Below are 18,787 nucleotides of genomic sequence, written 5' to 3'. Positions count from 1 at the left end.
GCCTTCAGAAACTAGTTCTTTGTGTTAATGCAATACAGAATACCCTAATCTCAACTGATATATTTTCTTAGGGGAGATTAGAGCTTCATAAGAGGTTAACTGAAATATTCTTCTGTAGACGTTGCTACTAAAGGGCCACGGACTTTGTGCTAAAATAATACCAAAAGCCTCAGGCATGTGAGGTTTTGTCTGGATTTGTCTTGGCCTGCCTGGAGCTTTGTTTTAGCTTGTCTAGTTGTAATAGCAATGATCTAATGACCAGGTAATTATTACCTCCTTTGTTTTAGATTCTGACCAAACACACTATATTTTTGTAGTTAACAGACAGTAATAAGGAGTAGATGTCCTGTGTAGAACAAACAGTCTGTGATCGTAGAATAAAAACACAGCATAGAGCACAGAGCTAGGAAGACAGCAGGGGCCTTGAAAGTGCACACACAGGATGACACTGGACACTCAAAGGATTTAGCAGTCCATCCATTACTGTTAGCCAAAGGAACACAACCTTGGAAAGCAGGTAAGAACACTTTTAAGGCAAAAAAGAACAAATATGAACATGTGTAGAAACTTGAAATGATGAGGTAAGAGCGAGATGAAAGCATGTTAAATGAACACATTAAAACAAACCCAAGAAGATCCCAGCGTGAAAGGGGAAAAACAAAGAACCAAAACATCATCACCTTATTCTTCCTGAAAAAGGACAGCTTGCTGACAGACAACTCAAGGCTGACAATGACGGCTTGCCTTGACACTTGGCCTCATCCCCAAATGAAAACATTGACTGTAGTATCCATCCCTAGGAGCAGCAGAACTCTGACCATAACATCAGAGAAGGGGATTACTAGAAACTGTGTATGCAAGGACTTTAACCATAAATAATTTGAACTGTGTTACTATCATTACTGGACTAACAAGCATTCTTTCATTAGACTGCTAAGATTTTTATGTAGACCGGCAATAATTTGTTGCCTTTCTCTTAAGGTGTATCTCCTTTCACTCACAAGAAGGGTTTGCTAAATCAGTCAGAATTCTGTAACCTGGAAGAACCAATTGATAACACTTCCTTTCCCATTAACAATCACATAGGTTGCTTATCTTCCCACACCCAAGTAAATAACGTCATGATACTTAGAATCACATTTACTGTTAGCTGATAGCTAATATAACTCAACAGTGCACACCTGTTAAAAGGTTAATAGTGATTGGAGAACTCATTACATATGGATAAATAATCCTTCATAATTTTTGCCTCAAATATACCAAGGACATTCAGCAACTGATAAATTAAGAGGACAACTTCAGGAGCACCTGTTCTGTACTTGCAGATCTTTTTTATCCAGTCTTCAGTGCAGATATTACACCTGTAAACTAATGAATGATAACCTCAGAACACCGTAAAGCACAGTTTAGAGAACACATTAATGCCATTCATCTGCTAACTGTCTCTGTCTCAGAAAAATGAACAAACACTGGCCATTGGTTATATGAAATCACGCCAAAATGACTGGCTAGAACTACATACATAGAATCATAGAACCGTTAAGGTTGGAAAAGACCCTTAAGATCATCGAGTCCAACCGCTAACCTATCACTGCCAAGTCCACCAATAAACCATATCCTCAAGCACCACATCTACCCTTCTTTTAAATACCTCCAGGGATGGAGACTCCACCGCCTCCCTGGGCAGCCTGTTCCAATGCCTGATAACCCTTTCGGTGAAGAAGTTTTTTCTAATGTCCAGCCTAAACTTCCCCTGGCGCAGCTTGAGGCCATTTCTTCTCGTCCTATCACTTGTTACTAGGGAGAAGAGACCGACCCCCGCCTCACTACAACCTCCTTTCAGGTAGTTGTAGAGAGCAATAAGGTCTCCCCTCGGCCTCCTCCAGAATAAACAACCCCAGCTCCCTCAGCTGCTCCTCATAAGACTTGTTCTCCAGACCCTTCACCAGCTTCCTTGCCCTTCTCTGGACATGCTCCAGCACCTCGATGTCCTTCTTGTAGTGAGGGGCCCAAAACTGAACACAGTACTCGAGGTGCGGCCTCACCAGGGCCGAGTACAGGGCCACGATCACTTCCCTGCTCCTGCTGGCCACACTATTCCTGATACAAGCCAGGATGCTGTTGGCCTTCTTGGCCACCTGGGCACACTGCTGGCTCATGTTCAGCTGGCTGTCAACCAACACCCCCAGGTCCTTTTCCTCCAGACAGCTCTCCAGCCACTCCTCCCGAAGCCTGTAGTGTTGCATGTGGCAAAACTCAGAAAAATAAAACCTGTTCTAAGAGCATAGTCAATGTTAGCATATTCCTGACAATAGCATCCATACAGGGTTCAGAAAAGCCTTTGTGTGTTGGCTTATAACAAACTTTAACTTCTGTATCACTAAAGTTGCTCTCTACAACTACCTGAAAGGAGGTTGTGGTGAGGTGCGTGTTGGTCTCTTCTCCGAAGTTACTAGTGATAGAATGAAAGGAAATGGCTTCAACCTGCATCAGGGAAGGTTTTGACTGGATATTAGGAAAAGTTTCTTTACTGAAGGAGTAGTCGGGTATTGGACCAGGCTGCCCAGAGAGATGGTGGGGTCACCATCCCTGGAGGTATTTAAAAGACGTGTAGACATGGCACTTCAGCGCATGGTTTAGGAAGCATGGTGGTGTTGGATTGATGGTTGGACTTAATGAGGTCTTTTCCAATCTTAATGATTCTATTCTAAGTCCCATCCTGACAGAGACACACAGAACTGTTTAGGTCAGAAGGGCTCTCTTGAGATAATATAGTCCAACCCCTCTGCTCAAACACGGTCACACAGAGCAGACTGCCCAGGACCATGTCCAGTTGGATGCTGAGTATCTCCAAAGACAGAGATTCCACAACCTTTCTGGGCAACCTCTTCTATTGTTTGACTACCCTCACAGTAAAAACGTGTCTTCTTGTGTTCAAATGGAATTTCCTGGATTTTTTTAATATGTGCCTATTGCCTCTTGTCCTGTCAATGAGCTCTGCTGAGAAGAATCTGACTCCCTCTTCTTCGTTCCCTCCCATCAGGTATTTATAGACATTGGTAAGACTCCCCCAAGCCTTCTCTGCTCCAGGCTGAACAGTCCCACTTCCCTCAGCATCTCTGCATATGAAGTCCAGTCCCTTAACCCTCTTTGTGGCCAGTAGGTCTGTATCTTTCTTGTACTGGAGAGACCCAAACTGCACTAACTACTCCAGATGCGGCCTCACCAGTGCTGAGTAAGGATGAAGAATCACATCCCGGGCCCTGCTGCAACACCCTTCTAATGCATCCCAGGGTACTGCTGGCCGTTTACGCCACGAGGGTGCATTGCTGCTCATGGTCAGTTTCTTGCCCACCAGGACCCCAAGGTCCTTCTCAGCAATGTATGAACATTTTCATGTTTCACTGATAGGTGCCTTAAAGGACAAAAATAGCTAAAGGACTGTCAAGAGGAGAAAGAATAGTTAACAAGAGTAGTGATACATATACTATTGATGATTCTTATCACACGTTAAAACCATTTCTGTGTGTTTACTGTTTTAAACACAATCCATTTTAGGAGCTTTGCTCCTAAAGGTAGGACCCTTAGGGAAATAATGAAATTAAATGAAAAGTCATTATGCACAGGGTTCATATTGGCTGCAACATATGATAATTTTAATGTAATTTAGCAGTTACTTCTGTTCTCAATGAACAAAGTGACAATGCTGCCCATGGCTTCTTTATCCAGTGTTAGGAACTCCTTGGCTTATTTAATAGCCTGTTCCGCTAACTGTTACCAGCCTCAGAGATGAAGCAACTGAATATATCAAACTCAGTAAGACTTTTTAAAATTTTTTACAATTTCAAGGACAGTATATACAGTATGGGGGATAGAAAGACACCTCCCTTCCATTACATTCTTACAGGGAAAATTGCTTCTCTCTCCCTAGCATATCAATTACTGCCGTGCTTTTAGGAAAGCATGTTGAGAAAGCAACTGGCTATGGCTGTATTAGTTTGACTAATAAACAGTGTTAGCTATTTCTTTATCTTCACAGTATTTATGCTGCTAACACAGAGATTTGTTTTACAGTATAACTTTACAGGACACCAAGATTCATAATGCCTCCTTTCAGGTAGCTGTAGAGAGCAATAAGGTCTCCCCTCAGCCTTCTCCAGAATAAACAACCCCAGCTCCCTCAACCTCTCCTCTTAAGACACGTTCTCCAGATCCTTCACCAGCTTCCTTGCCCTTCTCTGGACACGCTCCAGCACCTTGATGTCCTTCTTGTAGTGAGGGGCCCAAAACTGAACACAGTATTCAAGGTGCAGCCTCACCAGGGCCGAGTACAGGGCCACGATCACTTCCCTGCTCCTGCTGGCCACACTATTCCTGATACAAGCCAGGATGCTGTTGGCCTTCTTGGCCACCTGGGCACACTGCTGACTCATGTTCAGCCGGCTGTTGACTAACACCCCCAGGTCCTTTTCCTCCAGACAGCTCTCCAGCCACTCCTCCCCAAGCCTGTAGTGTTGCATGGGCTTGTTGCGACCCAAGTGCAGGACCTGGCACTTGGCCTTGTTAAACCTCATACAATTGGCCTCGACCCATCAATCCAGCCTGTCCAGATCCCTCTGTAGAGCAGCCTTGCTACCCTCAAGCAGATCAACACTCCCACCCAATTTGGTGTCATCTGCGAACTTACCGAGGGTGACCTCCATCCTCTCATCCAGATGGCTGATAAAGATATAAAACAGAACTGGCCCCAACACTGACCCCTGGGGAACACCCCTTGTGACCAGCTACCAACTGGATTCAACTCCATTCACCACAACACTTTGGGCCCGGCCAATGATCAGTTGGTTCACACATCTTTCTCTGTTCTGTAAATTAGAGCAAAAAGATACCATTTGAGCACATAGCCTACCCACTGGTTAATGAGAAAGCACCAATAGAAGCAGTGTTGAAAGTCCTTCAGAACAATACTGCACATACCACAGCTTACTGTTTAGCTTTTTAATGGTGATGATAAACATTATGAAAAACCTCAAGCTACTATCTTCTATGCTCTTCAAGATTTATGACTTACAGTCTATGGTCTTGGAATTTCTGGATCATTTCCAAGTGATATATGAGAGGTAACTCAAAGCAAGAGCACTGTTAGATGCTTCCCCTCTTATAACACCACTAGATAACTCAGGGGGGGAGGTGTGCCTAGAAACTGGAGAAGACTAAAATGCACTAAAAAACCCACAAAGTTAAAAAAGATTATGAAATGTTGTTATTACATAGCCCCAAACTTTCTGGAGCAGCTACTGATTTTTGGAGCTTAACTTTCAGCTGCTTCCACCAAGCCTTTTTAGGTGATATATTTTCCACTTCCCTAGCAAAAATTAGTCACTCCTTTAAGGAGGTGCTGGAAGTCAGGCACCCCAAGATGAACAGGCTAACATCAACACTTCCAATGTTAATGTATCTTCAGCCTCAGGGAAATTTTACAGGACTGTAATGCTTGTTTAGTTCCTAACTAATTAATAGTTGTTTAAGCAATATAATAACACCAATATTATATTTCAAGATGCATGAAAACATATCCAAAACTTCCTACTCCATTTAACTGTTCACTGTACTTTACTGCTTGTGAATGTATCACAGCTACAGAATTGTGATTCTAGTTTTGTTCCCATATGCCAGATTGAAAAAATGTTATGCAGAGAAAACAGATACATTTTATGGATGTATGCAAGTAGATTATTCACTGATTTATAAGACATTGGCAGCTAAAGAGAAATGTTTACACAGGCAACTTTCCTAAAATTCTATGCTGTATGGTAATAGGACTGCAGTTCTGCTTGAGATTAAAAGTAAATTACTACATCCAAGACCAGGCTCTAGGTATGTTCATAACTTTATGACTAGCAAGTCTGCCATACACATGGTTTTGTCATGGACACAACAGAACAACATCCACATTAGCAATACAAGACTTCTCAAAGAAAACTGTCAGACTTCTCACAGCTCTGAATCCTGCAGCATGTGGAGAGTCATAAAAACAAGTAACTGGATGGCAATGAGTGCTAATGGTGAGACTGAACACACATCTGTCCTTGGCTGGTTCCAGAAACAAACTGAACAGCTGAACCCGAAGGGTATGCAACAGTAAATCTTTTGGGTGCTTTTCATCCAAAGACTTTAACAAGTTTCAGGAAAATGTTCCAAATTCAGACTGCAATTCTGACTCACTGTATAACATTCATTTGTTTTAACTGACTTTAAATGTTACAAATGTGGTCCAAAGTCTTAGGAAAATGGACAGGCTTATTTGCTGTCGCCAGATGAAGAGTGGTAAAGAATATGAAGGATATAAAGATAAGACTAAGATTCAGAAGCATAAAAGACGAGGGGCTCGATCATGTATTCGTTACCTCACAGTTAGCACCCTAATACATAGCAAGAGAGATGAGTAGTACTTTTATATATATTTTTCTTTGGTTTATTTGTATGCTGCCACAGCAGGCCAGTATTTATAGAATTGGTGACCTTCTAAAGCTTGCTTGGTATGGTCATAACATTCACCTGGTTATTTTTCAGAGTGCTCATTTTGAGAGTGCTCACTGATGTCTTTTTAGGAATTTTCCACCCAGATGAAAGTTTAAAAATGCATGCTATCTTAAAGATTTTTCTTATTTTTATATTCCGGTGAGATTGTTATTAAAACCACCTTGATATAACCAGTTTTAAATATAAACATAATTACTCAGTATTTTTAGACTTACTGCATTGACATGTAGACTTTGGGCCACTTTTCGGATATATTTACAGAGGCTCCTGGGACACCAGTTACCAGGGCAACCTCTGAGGACACTATCAGCACTGTGTTTCAAGAGACTCCAATTTATATTAAAATTGCATGTGCTGTGCATGAATTCAGCCCACTGCACTGCATCGAGCCAGTACAGCTGTTGCAGCACTAGAAGACAGCCCAAGTCCAGAAGGGCACTTCAGAGAGAATTCCTCTTACCAAAACTGGCAGAGGGGAACACAGGGAGAAAACAAGCATTCTCAACCTCAACACGTGTCTTCAGGCTGTGTTCAGACGTCTTCTCATAATGCCATATTCCACAACTGCTCCAAGTCCCATTTTTGATCACACTTGATTTTCCCAATCACGCACACTCCTCTCCATTACCTCTTCCCACCTTTTCTGGTTCCCTCCCAACCCCAGCAATGCTCCTTGTGCAAATCCTGATCCTTTCCTTTCGTACTGTGCTTACACAGCTTGCAGGATGACCAAGAGACAGCACATGATGTGGTTCATTTGGAACGACACCTTTGCTGAAAGGCTAGGCAATACAGACATGTTGCCTGCTCAGCAAGCCACTACTAAGTGAACAGATAGTGACTGCACTTTCCCCAAGTTACTGTAATGAGGAGTAAACAGTGTCTCTTTTCTCCATCTAGCTGAATTTTAGAAAAACTAATTACATCCGAAACTTCTATCCCTTAGTCTTTTTTGGTAGAAATTAGCTAGTGGCCAGCAGATGCAGGAACTCACTTCCTCAGGAAACTTCGCTGGAAAAATTATCTTCTCATAGAATTATAATCTAACATTTATAAATACAACTGAGAATCTTTGGATTAAACTCTGATATCAAGGTAACTATTTTATTATACACCTCACTGTCTGTCAGCTCTTTTTTTCCAGATAAGTAATGAGGTGTGATCTGTCTGGATCTCCCAATCATTAAAAGGAAAATATATTATATGGGAAACACATTCCAACTCTCATTTGCCTTTTTGAAAAAATATCCTCTTAAGGGTTTACTTTAGGATCCTAAAGCCTTAAAAATGAAATTATTTTTCCACTGTCTGAGCACTCCAGACAGGAAGCACATACAACAGATCTGTCTCCTGCTGGCTGTATAAAAAACAGATAATATCTTTTATATGAGACAGAAAAGACTAGAGTTGGAGAAAACATGGTAAAAGCCGGGGTGTTTTCTCATTTGTCAAAAATATTTTAGTGCTTAGACAGTAAGTCACACTGCCACACAGAACTTTCTGATTTGTTTACTTCACTATAGGCACTCTTACGTTTTAAACTGATTTGCACTATTCTCTGAAAGAATCACAGCTTTGTATTTTGTTCAGTTTATAAGCCTTTTGCTAAGATTTTAAATCAGCAATATAGAACAGTATCTCTTCTTTATTAGGTCTTGTTTTTAGAAGCAGACTAGCTGAACAACCCTGTAGTATAAAGAAAAAGTTAATTTGTAGAAGATGCCATCAATTCTAGAAAAATTCAGTGGAGTTCTTTTATTTGTAAAAACTTTCAACAAAACACATCAAGGTGATCAGTAAGCATTTTGGCATTGTTCTCGGAGCTCAGTACTGCAGACAGAAGAAAGCACAGCCCTGGAATCACTTTTGAAATAGCTGATCCTATTCCTCCCCACCACAGTGGTAGCAGAGGAAAAACTGATCGTCATACCCTCCAATAAATGGTATTTAAAAAAATATGTTACATTAAAAAATAAAAACTGATATTAAAAAAAGGAGTGAAGACTCTCTCAAAGTTTTTCCATTCATTCAAAAAAAAGTAATTTGCTTTTTAAAGGTTTAAAAACTTTTTTGTCCTTACAAAATACTCTGGCTTTCTTGGACTTGTTATTTTCAATATTAAAATAACCTCTTATTCACATCTTATTTATTAGAGTTAAAAACACTTCACAGTACAGGTTCACATTTTTGAAAGAGAAAAGGACCTGTTTTTACAGTGGGACCAAGCCATGACTCTCAAGCATAGCACACCATGCTCTGTGTTAAATGAATAGAAGAGTATAATACCTGGGAGGGGACAGAAGTGTAGGGGACTCTGGGGGTGTACATGTACATACATGTAAACACACATACCAAAAAAAAAAAAAAAAAGGGGGGGGGGGGGGGAGTATGGCTAATAGCCGTCTTCCAGTCTCACAGTTTCTACCTTGAAAAGACGCACAAAGCACTGCATCCTGCCAAATATCACCACCTGTATTATGTGTCTCTTGTACTACGTGCTTTCTTCTCATTAGCATTAATGATACAAATATGATGGCATCAGAATTTTATAGGATATTGCACACAGTTTGTCACATGTAGTAGCGCCCTGATTTCTGAGCAACAGGCTTTCAAAACTTAATCAAAACACACTTAAGCTGATTTTTCAGTGCTTTATAATTAGCAAGAATTACCCAGATCTGTAGATTATGGGCAGTTTAAGTGCATTCAGTAATTTATAGACACAATCTCTACGAAAAGTTTACAAAAATTTCTATTAGTAGTTTTCCTTACAATGAAAAATGTTATTTGAATTACAAGGTTCGCCCACAACATCTGAGGCCCTAATGATGCACATAATATCAGAGCACCAGATAAGTGGGAAAGAAAAAAGAACAATTGGTATTCATTCTGAAAGCTAGGTGAAATATACCAAAAAGGACCGAAAAAATAAAATCCAACTGTAAATGTTTATGTATATTGGTCTCAAAGTATTACCCAATACATTCTCTATATCTGTACAATACGTTCTCTACATATTGTCATACTGAAGATACACAATATTGTTCTCACTAACACACAAGAGTAAGAGTCAGAAAAATCTTCCAGGCATTTTCTCACTTGTAAATGTACAGTCAAGTGATCTTAGCTATAGACTGGAAGCAGAAACTCCTTTACTGCCGCATAAAGTGACATTCCCAACATTAAGTTTTGAAAGTCCCCCCCCAAGAGTTCTGGCCCTTCACATTTCAATGTCACTATCTGTAGATATATTCAATTACTATAAAGTGAGTACCAGATTACTCCCAAAGGAACATCCTGTACTTTTGGAACAAACATTTTGAAGGCTCTTAGCTACATATTTTGACTGGGAATAGGGAGAGATATTTTGATCCATCTACTTCAGAATCACAGTTGATTGCTAACATCCTCTAGAAGTGTTTGTTTGCATTTAGAAAGCCATAGCATATACACAGACAGGTACGTAAGCGACTGATCTGGATCTTCCGTGATACAGATAATTTTTGAATTCTGTATGTCCATTTGGTTAACACATGACTCTCTAGGTTTAACCTGAAAGAATTTTTTCTGTAAAAACAGGCAAAAAAAGGAAAATCAGTGATGATTAAAAATAAGCTTATCCAGTTCACACAAAAATACAATGACAAAACTATTTGATTCGAAGATCATGTCTGCTCTGCAACCCATCTTTGCAACTGATTCTAATCCTGTGAAGTCAACATCCACAAATAAGTAGAAACTACAGTGGAGTTAAGAAAGGGTTCCTTTTATGAGAATGATTGTATGTAAAAAAGATTACTAGTTACAAGGCAAATAATAAAGGTTCCATTTATAATCAAACGTTAACCACATTTTTAGATATGAATCAAACTTAATGATCTATTCTTCTCTTCGTATTGCACACATCATTTGCCTCCAACTCAATTTCTTAACTAAGTGCTAGCAACTTGCAAAATGAAACCCTGCCCGAGGTCTTCTAGGAGCTACTGCAAATCTCATTAAACAATTTTATTTAAAATTCCAGGCAAAAACTGAAGTTTAAAAAATTATTTAAAAAAAAAAAGCAACAATTTTTTTTAATCGTAACTTTTAGTTACAAAATTAATGACATTTATACTCCACCCTGTCTCTAACTCCATCAACAGAAACTATTTCTTTGCGTAACCACTCCCTAACTACTAGCTGCAGAACAGCATCCAGATTCTCCTTGTTGATCTTTCAAATCAAACATTAAAACCAAGTAGTCTGGATTTTCAGTGCCATGCAGCTAAGCAGAAGCCATTTTTAGAACTTAACTGATGATCCTATTGTTCCCAGTCTCCATGGTCTTCCTCATATGACTTTGTAGGAAATTTACTTTATTATGTATAAGTGTTCTTTCATGGGTGTTTTGGTTTTTTTTCCTGGCAGATACTACATAGTAAAGAAGTATGCATCCCAACAACAATAACCATGATGGAATGACAGAAGAAGCCAAAATTTTTAACCATTTCCTGAACACAGTACTGTCTGATTTGTGAAATTCTACCATTCTGTACTTTCCAATATTGTAAATTAACTGCTCCTAGGCAACTAAGACTACAAGAAAGAGTGAAAATAATTTTTTATTAATTCAGTGATCACATGAAGTTAGAAAGCAAGTTCTTTAGTCAAAAGCAAAAGTGTGTTTCTTCCTCTGCTGATGATACTTTAGCTTGCCACCCGATTCACAAAAACTAACCAGTGTTTTTCATTTAAAAGTGTTTGCCAAGTCTTCAACCACAAGAGCCTCTAACTACCACTCATAAGGCCATTGATCATACCACAAACATTAATCAATCAACCACTGCAATAATACAAGAAAAAAAGACAGCTATCAGAACATGTATTTACAAAACACGTTTACTAAAATTAGCTTGCAAAAGCATTGGGCCCAAAAGAGTTTAAGCACAGTTTATTCTCTTTCCTGTTGCAGCTGTTTTATGAATAGATTAAGAAGCTTCTCTACTCCCTTTTCAGGCTGTAGGGTTCAGCTAACAGAGTAACCAGGCATCAGGAGTTAGCAAGGATGCAAGGGACTGCAGGAAGGCAAAATCTATTGAAGTAAGAAACTACTTCAGGCAGGCTGCAATTATGAACTACAGTTTATGAAACTAGCTTCACTAGTACCAAAGTTACATTGTTATCATATATCAATGGTAAAAAGCCTCCCTAAAACGACAGCAAATTCCCATAGAAGACAGTCAAGTAGGAAAATTATGACAGACTTGACAACTGAAGCACAACAAAAGTTACGTAAGGTCTTGGCATTCTTCTAAAAAAAGGCTTTTACCCGTATTGATGTAATTAACTTTCTTCCTTCAGAAACAGATAAGTCTGTACTTTTGAACAAACCTTCTCTAAGAACACATAGATTATGTAAATACATTAAATATTCACCTAATTGTCTTTCCTTCTTACAGTTCCCTACTCATAGCTTTTAAATGTATTAGCCTATCTTAACAAAATTTGAAAAAGGAGACAGATATCTGTTAACACCATTTTATTCCAGCAGTTTTCCTAAAAATTGGTGTGAGAATAAGAGTGACTCAAATTAGTATTTCTCGCTAAAAAAAAATGGGCAAAATTAAGCTGCTCATCAAAACCCATCACCCAGTTAGCATATCTATAGTTACTTACACAGCTGCCTCTTCAAGAATGGGGCTTAACAGGAGAACTTCACAATTGTTACTGTAAAGTTCTTAGTTTTCTAAAGATATGTATCAAACCTTACAATTATTATTGCAACACCCCATTTTTTTCTACCACCCATAAAACACCTTGTGCTTTCTGCACAGAAGTCAAGTGTTCAAAAATCTTAAGATACGCATTGAACCGTGTCTCAGATTCAGAATGTCAATCAAACGTATGTTCTACCCTCACCTTCAGCTTCTTTAGATACCAAAACGTAGCTGCTGATTTGGCAAACTCCTACAAAGCCGTTTTGGCCACTGTCTCACCTTTAGACCCAAAAGATTCAATTTCCAATTTCATCTTCTTCAAAATGGAAAAGCAGCATTAAAAGGAACACAAATCTGTGGTTTGACTGAGAAATTGTTTCATTAACACTGTGACTTCCAAGTGCCAAGCTTCTTCTGCTGTAGACAAGGGCTCAGACATTCTACCAGTGCAGATTTTACATAGTCTACCACTACTGACAAACAGCCTACAGCTGGATTTAGGATCTTACAGTCACAGTATACATAGTTAATCCACTCTGAAACTTGAGCAGTTGCAGCAGATGGTAATCAGAAATCTCTCATCAGCCCCAGAATATCCTCATGGTGTACCATCCTATAAATAAAGTATATTCCACTCTCCCATTCCCCTCGGGCTCTAGAATGGATTATGGAATACCAGAGTTTCTCTGGATTATAGAAAGCTCAGAAAGAGTCTATGCTGCAATGTCTTACATCTCATATTTTTGGAGTGGAGTATTTTTATAATGAACTTAATGACCTTTTGAAAAATGTCAAATTCATTTGAAGCTAATGCAATTGCAGTTTTACACTAGAATATCTAAATTTACAAATGCAGTTTTTAAAGTGTGTTTTGCCTTACTACTGCTATTATGGGCATATTTTGAGTTTTACAGAATTGTAGTCAGGTAAGAATAAAAGTATTGATAACTAATGACCTGATTGGGTTTGCAGAATAAATTAGCTCTATACACTTAAGAGGTAGTGCTATTTATTCAAGGCAGAAAATGGTATATCTGAGGTTTGATCACTGTTGATAGGTAATGAGATATATCAAAACCAGTTACTTGTCCTGGTCTGTTTCCAGGCACCTTCAACAACAATTCAGCATGAGTCCCTTAACAAATAAACAAGCATTATTACTCCTGACTTAATCTTTGTTGGGGGCGAGGACGGGGAAGCTGACTCCAAACACTGGATTCTTGCCAGCTAATAACAGTCATTATATTGACTATAGAAATTAATAGAAAACATGTACAAGCTATCTATTCCTCTACACACATGAATGTATAGAAACCTCTTATGCGTCCAGTGCTTCTAAAAAATAAAACCTGAAACAAAAAACTTGTATCACAACACTATGAAATGCTCTCTCAACTTTACTTTCCAAATATCAGAAGGTAGCATTTAATTTATTTCTTCCCTTTAATATTAATTTGCAATAAGGACATCATGTTCTGAAAATCTAGGAAAAAAGTTATTTTGAATTACTTCCTAATGTGACAAAGTCAACAGTCGTCATCACCTCTTCTAGCAACAAGTTCCAGGTTCTGGGATTTCTGCAGCTGTAGGGCCAAAAAGGAACTTTATTTTCATCTGTTCCTATATGAGGTCATAAAACTCTAGCAACTAAGAACAACATTGCTGTCAAGATTTCTTGTTGACCAGGAAGCTTATTTCTGAAACATAAAAACCAATGAAGGGTCACCTTTTGGTACATGTTTACATTTGCAAAAGATTCAGTCAGACAACAGGACTTGATGGTTGCTGCAGAATGCAATACCTATCAATACTTTAGAATCACATTAAATACTTCAGAATACTTCCAAAATACTTTAGAACCAGTGAACCCTAATCTGACACTTTTAACTTCCACACATTTCTATAGTAATTTTTGTAACATCTGCATTAGCAATGTATAAACCTTTTAGAGATCTCTTCTCCCAACCCATACTTGACTACACAAAATGTCAACAAATTTAGCTACTCTGAAACTTCTGATTGCATCAACAGCAAACACAGTCAAGTACTGAGATAAACATACGTAATTGAAGTAATAATTATAATAAGTAATACTTATTAAGTAATCAGTAGTTCCCACATTCCACTTTCAGTATTACACTACCTATCTATACTGATACAAGGCCAGCAGCATAATCAGTGCGTGAAAACAATTACATCCTTTTTTTCTAGTGCTAACGATCTGATAGACAACAAAGGATTTGGTGTCAAAGGGTGTGCAAGCCTTTGAGATATTGGGGCAATTCAGATGACTCTCAGTGCCAAATGTGGAATTGCTTTGGTCAGGAGAGGAAGAAATTATTTCCTGAATCTGCTGATAATTGGACAAACAAAAAATCCTGCTTCTTCTCAATAAAGCAATGACGAACGTGCCTGAATCCCACATTTTACTGAGAATCTGTCACAATACGGTGAAAATGGTTAGACACATCCCAATATACCTTAAAATGTTACACCAGTTCAAAAATAATTTTCAATTTCTAATTTTTAATGAAGCCTTTTAAGTATTTGTATTGATTTTGAACTTTTCTATTACAGACCTTAATAACAATGGGCAACATTGATTTACATTCATTCATTTACACTTGCAAATTTGCAAGTCAATTTCCTACCCATTTTTCCATCATTACACTGTATATTACCTTGTCAAATTCATGTCCTTATTACCAATAGCTTGTAATATACAACACTAGATTTCTCCACTTGCAAGGTCCCCCATGAAGGAGGATATTCTATATGAATAGGGGGAGTAGCTTTCAAAACACTGCCTTATCCATTATATAGTTTAGTACAGTAAGAGTATTTTCAAATCATATTTGCAGTTTTGTTTTAACCATATATACACTGAAATAAAAACAAGAAAACTGAGATGCCGGTAGGGCCAATATAAATATTTTTAAAGTGTTACTAAATTATAAAATCTAGATAGTATACTTACATAAACATTACAAAAACAAGCTGCTCATGTTAGTGCTGCATTCTGTGCCTATCATTATGTACAACTGGTAGAAGCTGCTGCTTTGTAATTAACTAATTTCTGTTAGTTGCATACTCACATTTCTAGCTGCCATGCTGTAAAATCTAAGCAAACACTAACAGCTACTGCAAGCATACTGACTACAGAATTATTTCTGCAAATTTATTCTGCTCTTGGGTAAGAGATTACAAATGTTTGCACACATTTGGCTAACTCCTGAAGGCCAGCATTAGGAAGCAACATAACCTCTACACTGTCCTCCAAACTTTAAACAGAAGTGGATGCAAAACTATGCCAATTAAACTACTGCTATAGCATTTTGTGATAGGGCCTAGATGCACGGTTAGGAGAGGCACCTGAACACAGTAATTAGAAACTGCCAGTCCCCGAATTTACAAAAATAAATCAAGAGTCCATAGGTTCTGTTCTTTACTAAATAATAAGGTTGAATGTGTCACAGAATCACAGAATCCCAGGTTAGAAGGGACCTCAGGGATCATCTAGTCATTCAAGATCAGGGATTTTATCATACGTTGAGCTACCAGATCCTTCTTCAGTATCAAGTCATGTGGAGATATACTCCCTTTCATTGCTGACAGGGCACACAGAATGAACTACCCAGAGAGAATAAACAGAGTATTCATAATTAGAGAGGTAAGAGTCCTTGAGGGTATCCCACTGGGAGTGGTAGGACCCAAGGAAGTCATAAGTAAAATAAAAGGAAAATGATGCATGGAGAAGCGAGGGAAGCAAGAAGGTATTGCATCACTATAGCAAGTAGTGTGATGACAGCAACCAGAGGAAAACAAACAGCACTGGTGAAGAAGATGACAAAAGCCATATTCATTTAGTATATCTTTTTTTTGTTTGTTTTGTTTTGTTTTGTTAAGGAAATATAAGATTGGATTTTGTGCAGATTGATGAATATGGGAAAGCAGTTCTGCTTGACCTGGGAGATCATGGAACTGGAGAAAAAGGCAAAGGCAGTCTGAAGAAGTCTTCACAAGGAAAAGAGGGAAAGAAAGGGAGGAAGTGGTAGCTTCTCAGCAATGTTTCACATGTTAACAAACCTAGCCTTTGGGCCACTTTTCACTGAAAAACAACACAACAGGGAATGAAACTCAAATCTTTAGAAACTATGTTTCTAAAGAAGAGCGATAGTATGCCTTCCCCAGCACACAAGTCCCTTGAGAGGTAAACGCACCAGCATTAGAACAGTGCTGCACAGGCATGTTTATAAACAGCAATATAGAACTACTTTCAAGCTTACTCCTTGGAACAAGTATTCATTAATAATCAGTAGTTCTGAACATGTTCATCTTAGCTGAGTAATTCCGCAACCAAACAAGACTGCAGTTTCGTTTTTACTCCTTTCAAAGGTACATTTATAGTATCACCAAGAACAGGCAATATTAGGTCAGTCACTTGGCTACTGTGGCCTGCTACTGTCTCTGTAAGAGTACAGATCAAGAGTACAAAAAGATCTGAAAGTGGTCATTCCATTTTTGTATTTCTGATATCTTATTTTTATGAATTATATCCAAGCAACTTAAGAATCACCTATTTATCTTCAAGCTTCAGTGATTTTTCTATTACTTTACTGTGTTTTATTAACACACCAGTCCTGCCTAAATATTACAAGCACTCCAATAAAAGTGCAAATGAAATTTAAAAGTTACATTTTTTATTTCAAGTTTCTTTCAACTATATAATCCTGCAATTTAGAGAGGTTTTGCTCATGCCATTTTCTTTGAAATCAAAATACTGAAACTGATCTGCAATTTTCTTATTGTTTCTAACTTCAAGTCAAGAAAGCAATGCTGTTCAGCCAACCACAAAATCTAAATAAGTTTCCTTCCACAGGCAAGTTTAACGAAGCTGGGAGGGAAGCCAGCTGCTCAGCGTCACATCTGTGGAGGCAATGCAGAAAAGCATGACGATTACCTCATTACTTAGTATCAGCAGACACTACCTTTCAGGTCAGGTCTTAATTTCAGAACAGCACGTGCAAAATTTCTCCAGCACAACACAGGAAGTTAATTTTTTGCTTTTACTGGCATGACCCTTGCACTATTGTGTTTAACACTGAGCTGTATAACAGCTGCTTACTTCCACCTTAGCGAGTGCAAAGTGCAATATCAGTACAGTTTGGCTTCTTAATTTCAGTGCTGCACCAAAAAAAAAAACCAATTGGCTCTTTAACATTCTAGGACGTTTCACATTTTCTTTCTACCTTTATGTATTGAACGTTATTTTTTTTCTTAAGCTACAAAACTTTTTTAAAAACCCAAACTATTTTATATTTCAAAGACTAAGAACACAGTAACAGATATAAGTATCTGAATCTAGCAGAAGTATTAAGTACTACAAAGCGTCTTTTTTCCCCACCACCATTCCTCAACTTCTAAATGCATGCTAATTAAGAACAAGCATGTTCTTCCCACATTCTATTTAACTTCGGCAAGTTTTATATGTAAAAATTATGGTGACTAAGGAGTCTGCCAAGAAGATTAAAAAAACCAGATAAAAACAATTGTTTGAAGTGGGAATTTTTAACAGCATAACATCCTTGTTCCAGCATTAACAATTCTAGTACTCTTCTGTTCCTAAATCTTAAAATAAAAAGTTTATAAAAATAAAATAAAATAAAAATCTTAAAATAAACAGTTTCTTGCTCCTGTTTGAAGATATCGGGTTTTATAGAACTAATATGCTTTAATAGGACTAATAAACTTTCCCTGACAACATACAAACAAAAAACCCAACTATTTGGTATTTCAGTAACAGCTGACCAAAACTTGTTTGATAGTGGATGTTTGCACAGCAATCCCTTCTCTGCAACTTCTATATGGTATGAATGAAATACAGTCTGCAACTCGCTTTGGCCTTCTACCATACTGCACCTAGGAAGAAAACTGGCCAGAGGATAAATCCAACACTGTTTTGGCACTGCTTCCTCTTGCTTGTAGTATTAATACTGTACTGCTTTTTAACCTTTTCTCCCTAATGTGTTGCAGAACAGACCATTCACAGATATTTTTGGCAGTAGCAGACTCAGATGCCAAGCTTGGGAATGTTTTTTTCCACCAGTAACAGTTCAGTCTATGGCCACCTTCCTGGCTGCCTGTTTCTCAAGCCTTCTGATGACCTGTTTGCTACCCTGTTCAGCTGCAGCATGCAAGACTAGTACACTCCACGGTAAACCAATGTGCAAGTTCTTCTATAGCAGAAGGGCTTTCTTTCTAACTCCTCCATTTGTGTTGCACAAAACTACAAGAAGAGCCTGAGACACTAAGGGCGCTCACATACTGAGCTCTGTAACAATACAGAAGTAAAATTAACACTGCCTTGTTTTGTAAAATATTCAAAGAAACATTAGTCAGAGGATATGCAATGTATGTTCACATGTCAACTGAAGAGCACTTTAGCTGGGAACATGCTGATGGCTCAGAAAAGTAGTAATAGATGTATGCCAATTTAATTAATGCTAATTTAGCACTTGGTGGGCATCTCATTTAATTCAAAACCA

The 18,787-nt window shown here is 38.2% G+C and overlaps 1 protein-coding gene across 7 annotated transcripts in view; it reads right to left on the bottom strand.

Moving 5' to 3' along the window:
- PLCL2 (phospholipase C like 2) overlaps positions 1 to 18,787 on the bottom strand; it is a 105,049-nt gene that overhangs the window by 62,791 nt on the left and 23,471 nt on the right. The window contains exon 1 of one of the 7 annotated variants that reach the window (XM_075083190.1): positions 15,338 to 15,396. The exons of the other annotated variants lie outside the window; for them this stretch is intronic. Within the exon in view, the coding sequence (XP_074939291.1) occupies positions 15,338 to 15,352 (15 nt within the window). The 5' untranslated portion in view covers positions 15,353 to 15,396. Of the gene's footprint in view, positions 1 to 15,337; positions 15,397 to 18,787 lie in introns of those variants that run through there. 7 annotated transcript variants of the gene reach the window in all.

Source organism: Phalacrocorax aristotelis, chromosome 2 (genome assembly GCF_949628215.1).
Source record: "Phalacrocorax aristotelis chromosome 2, bGulAri2.1, whole genome shotgun sequence".
Classification (NCBI taxonomy): domain Eukaryota; kingdom Metazoa; phylum Chordata; class Aves; order Suliformes; family Phalacrocoracidae; genus Phalacrocorax; species Phalacrocorax aristotelis.
The sequence above is the reverse complement of the archived record's forward strand: the minus strand, read 5'-3'. Positions and strand labels throughout refer to the sequence as shown.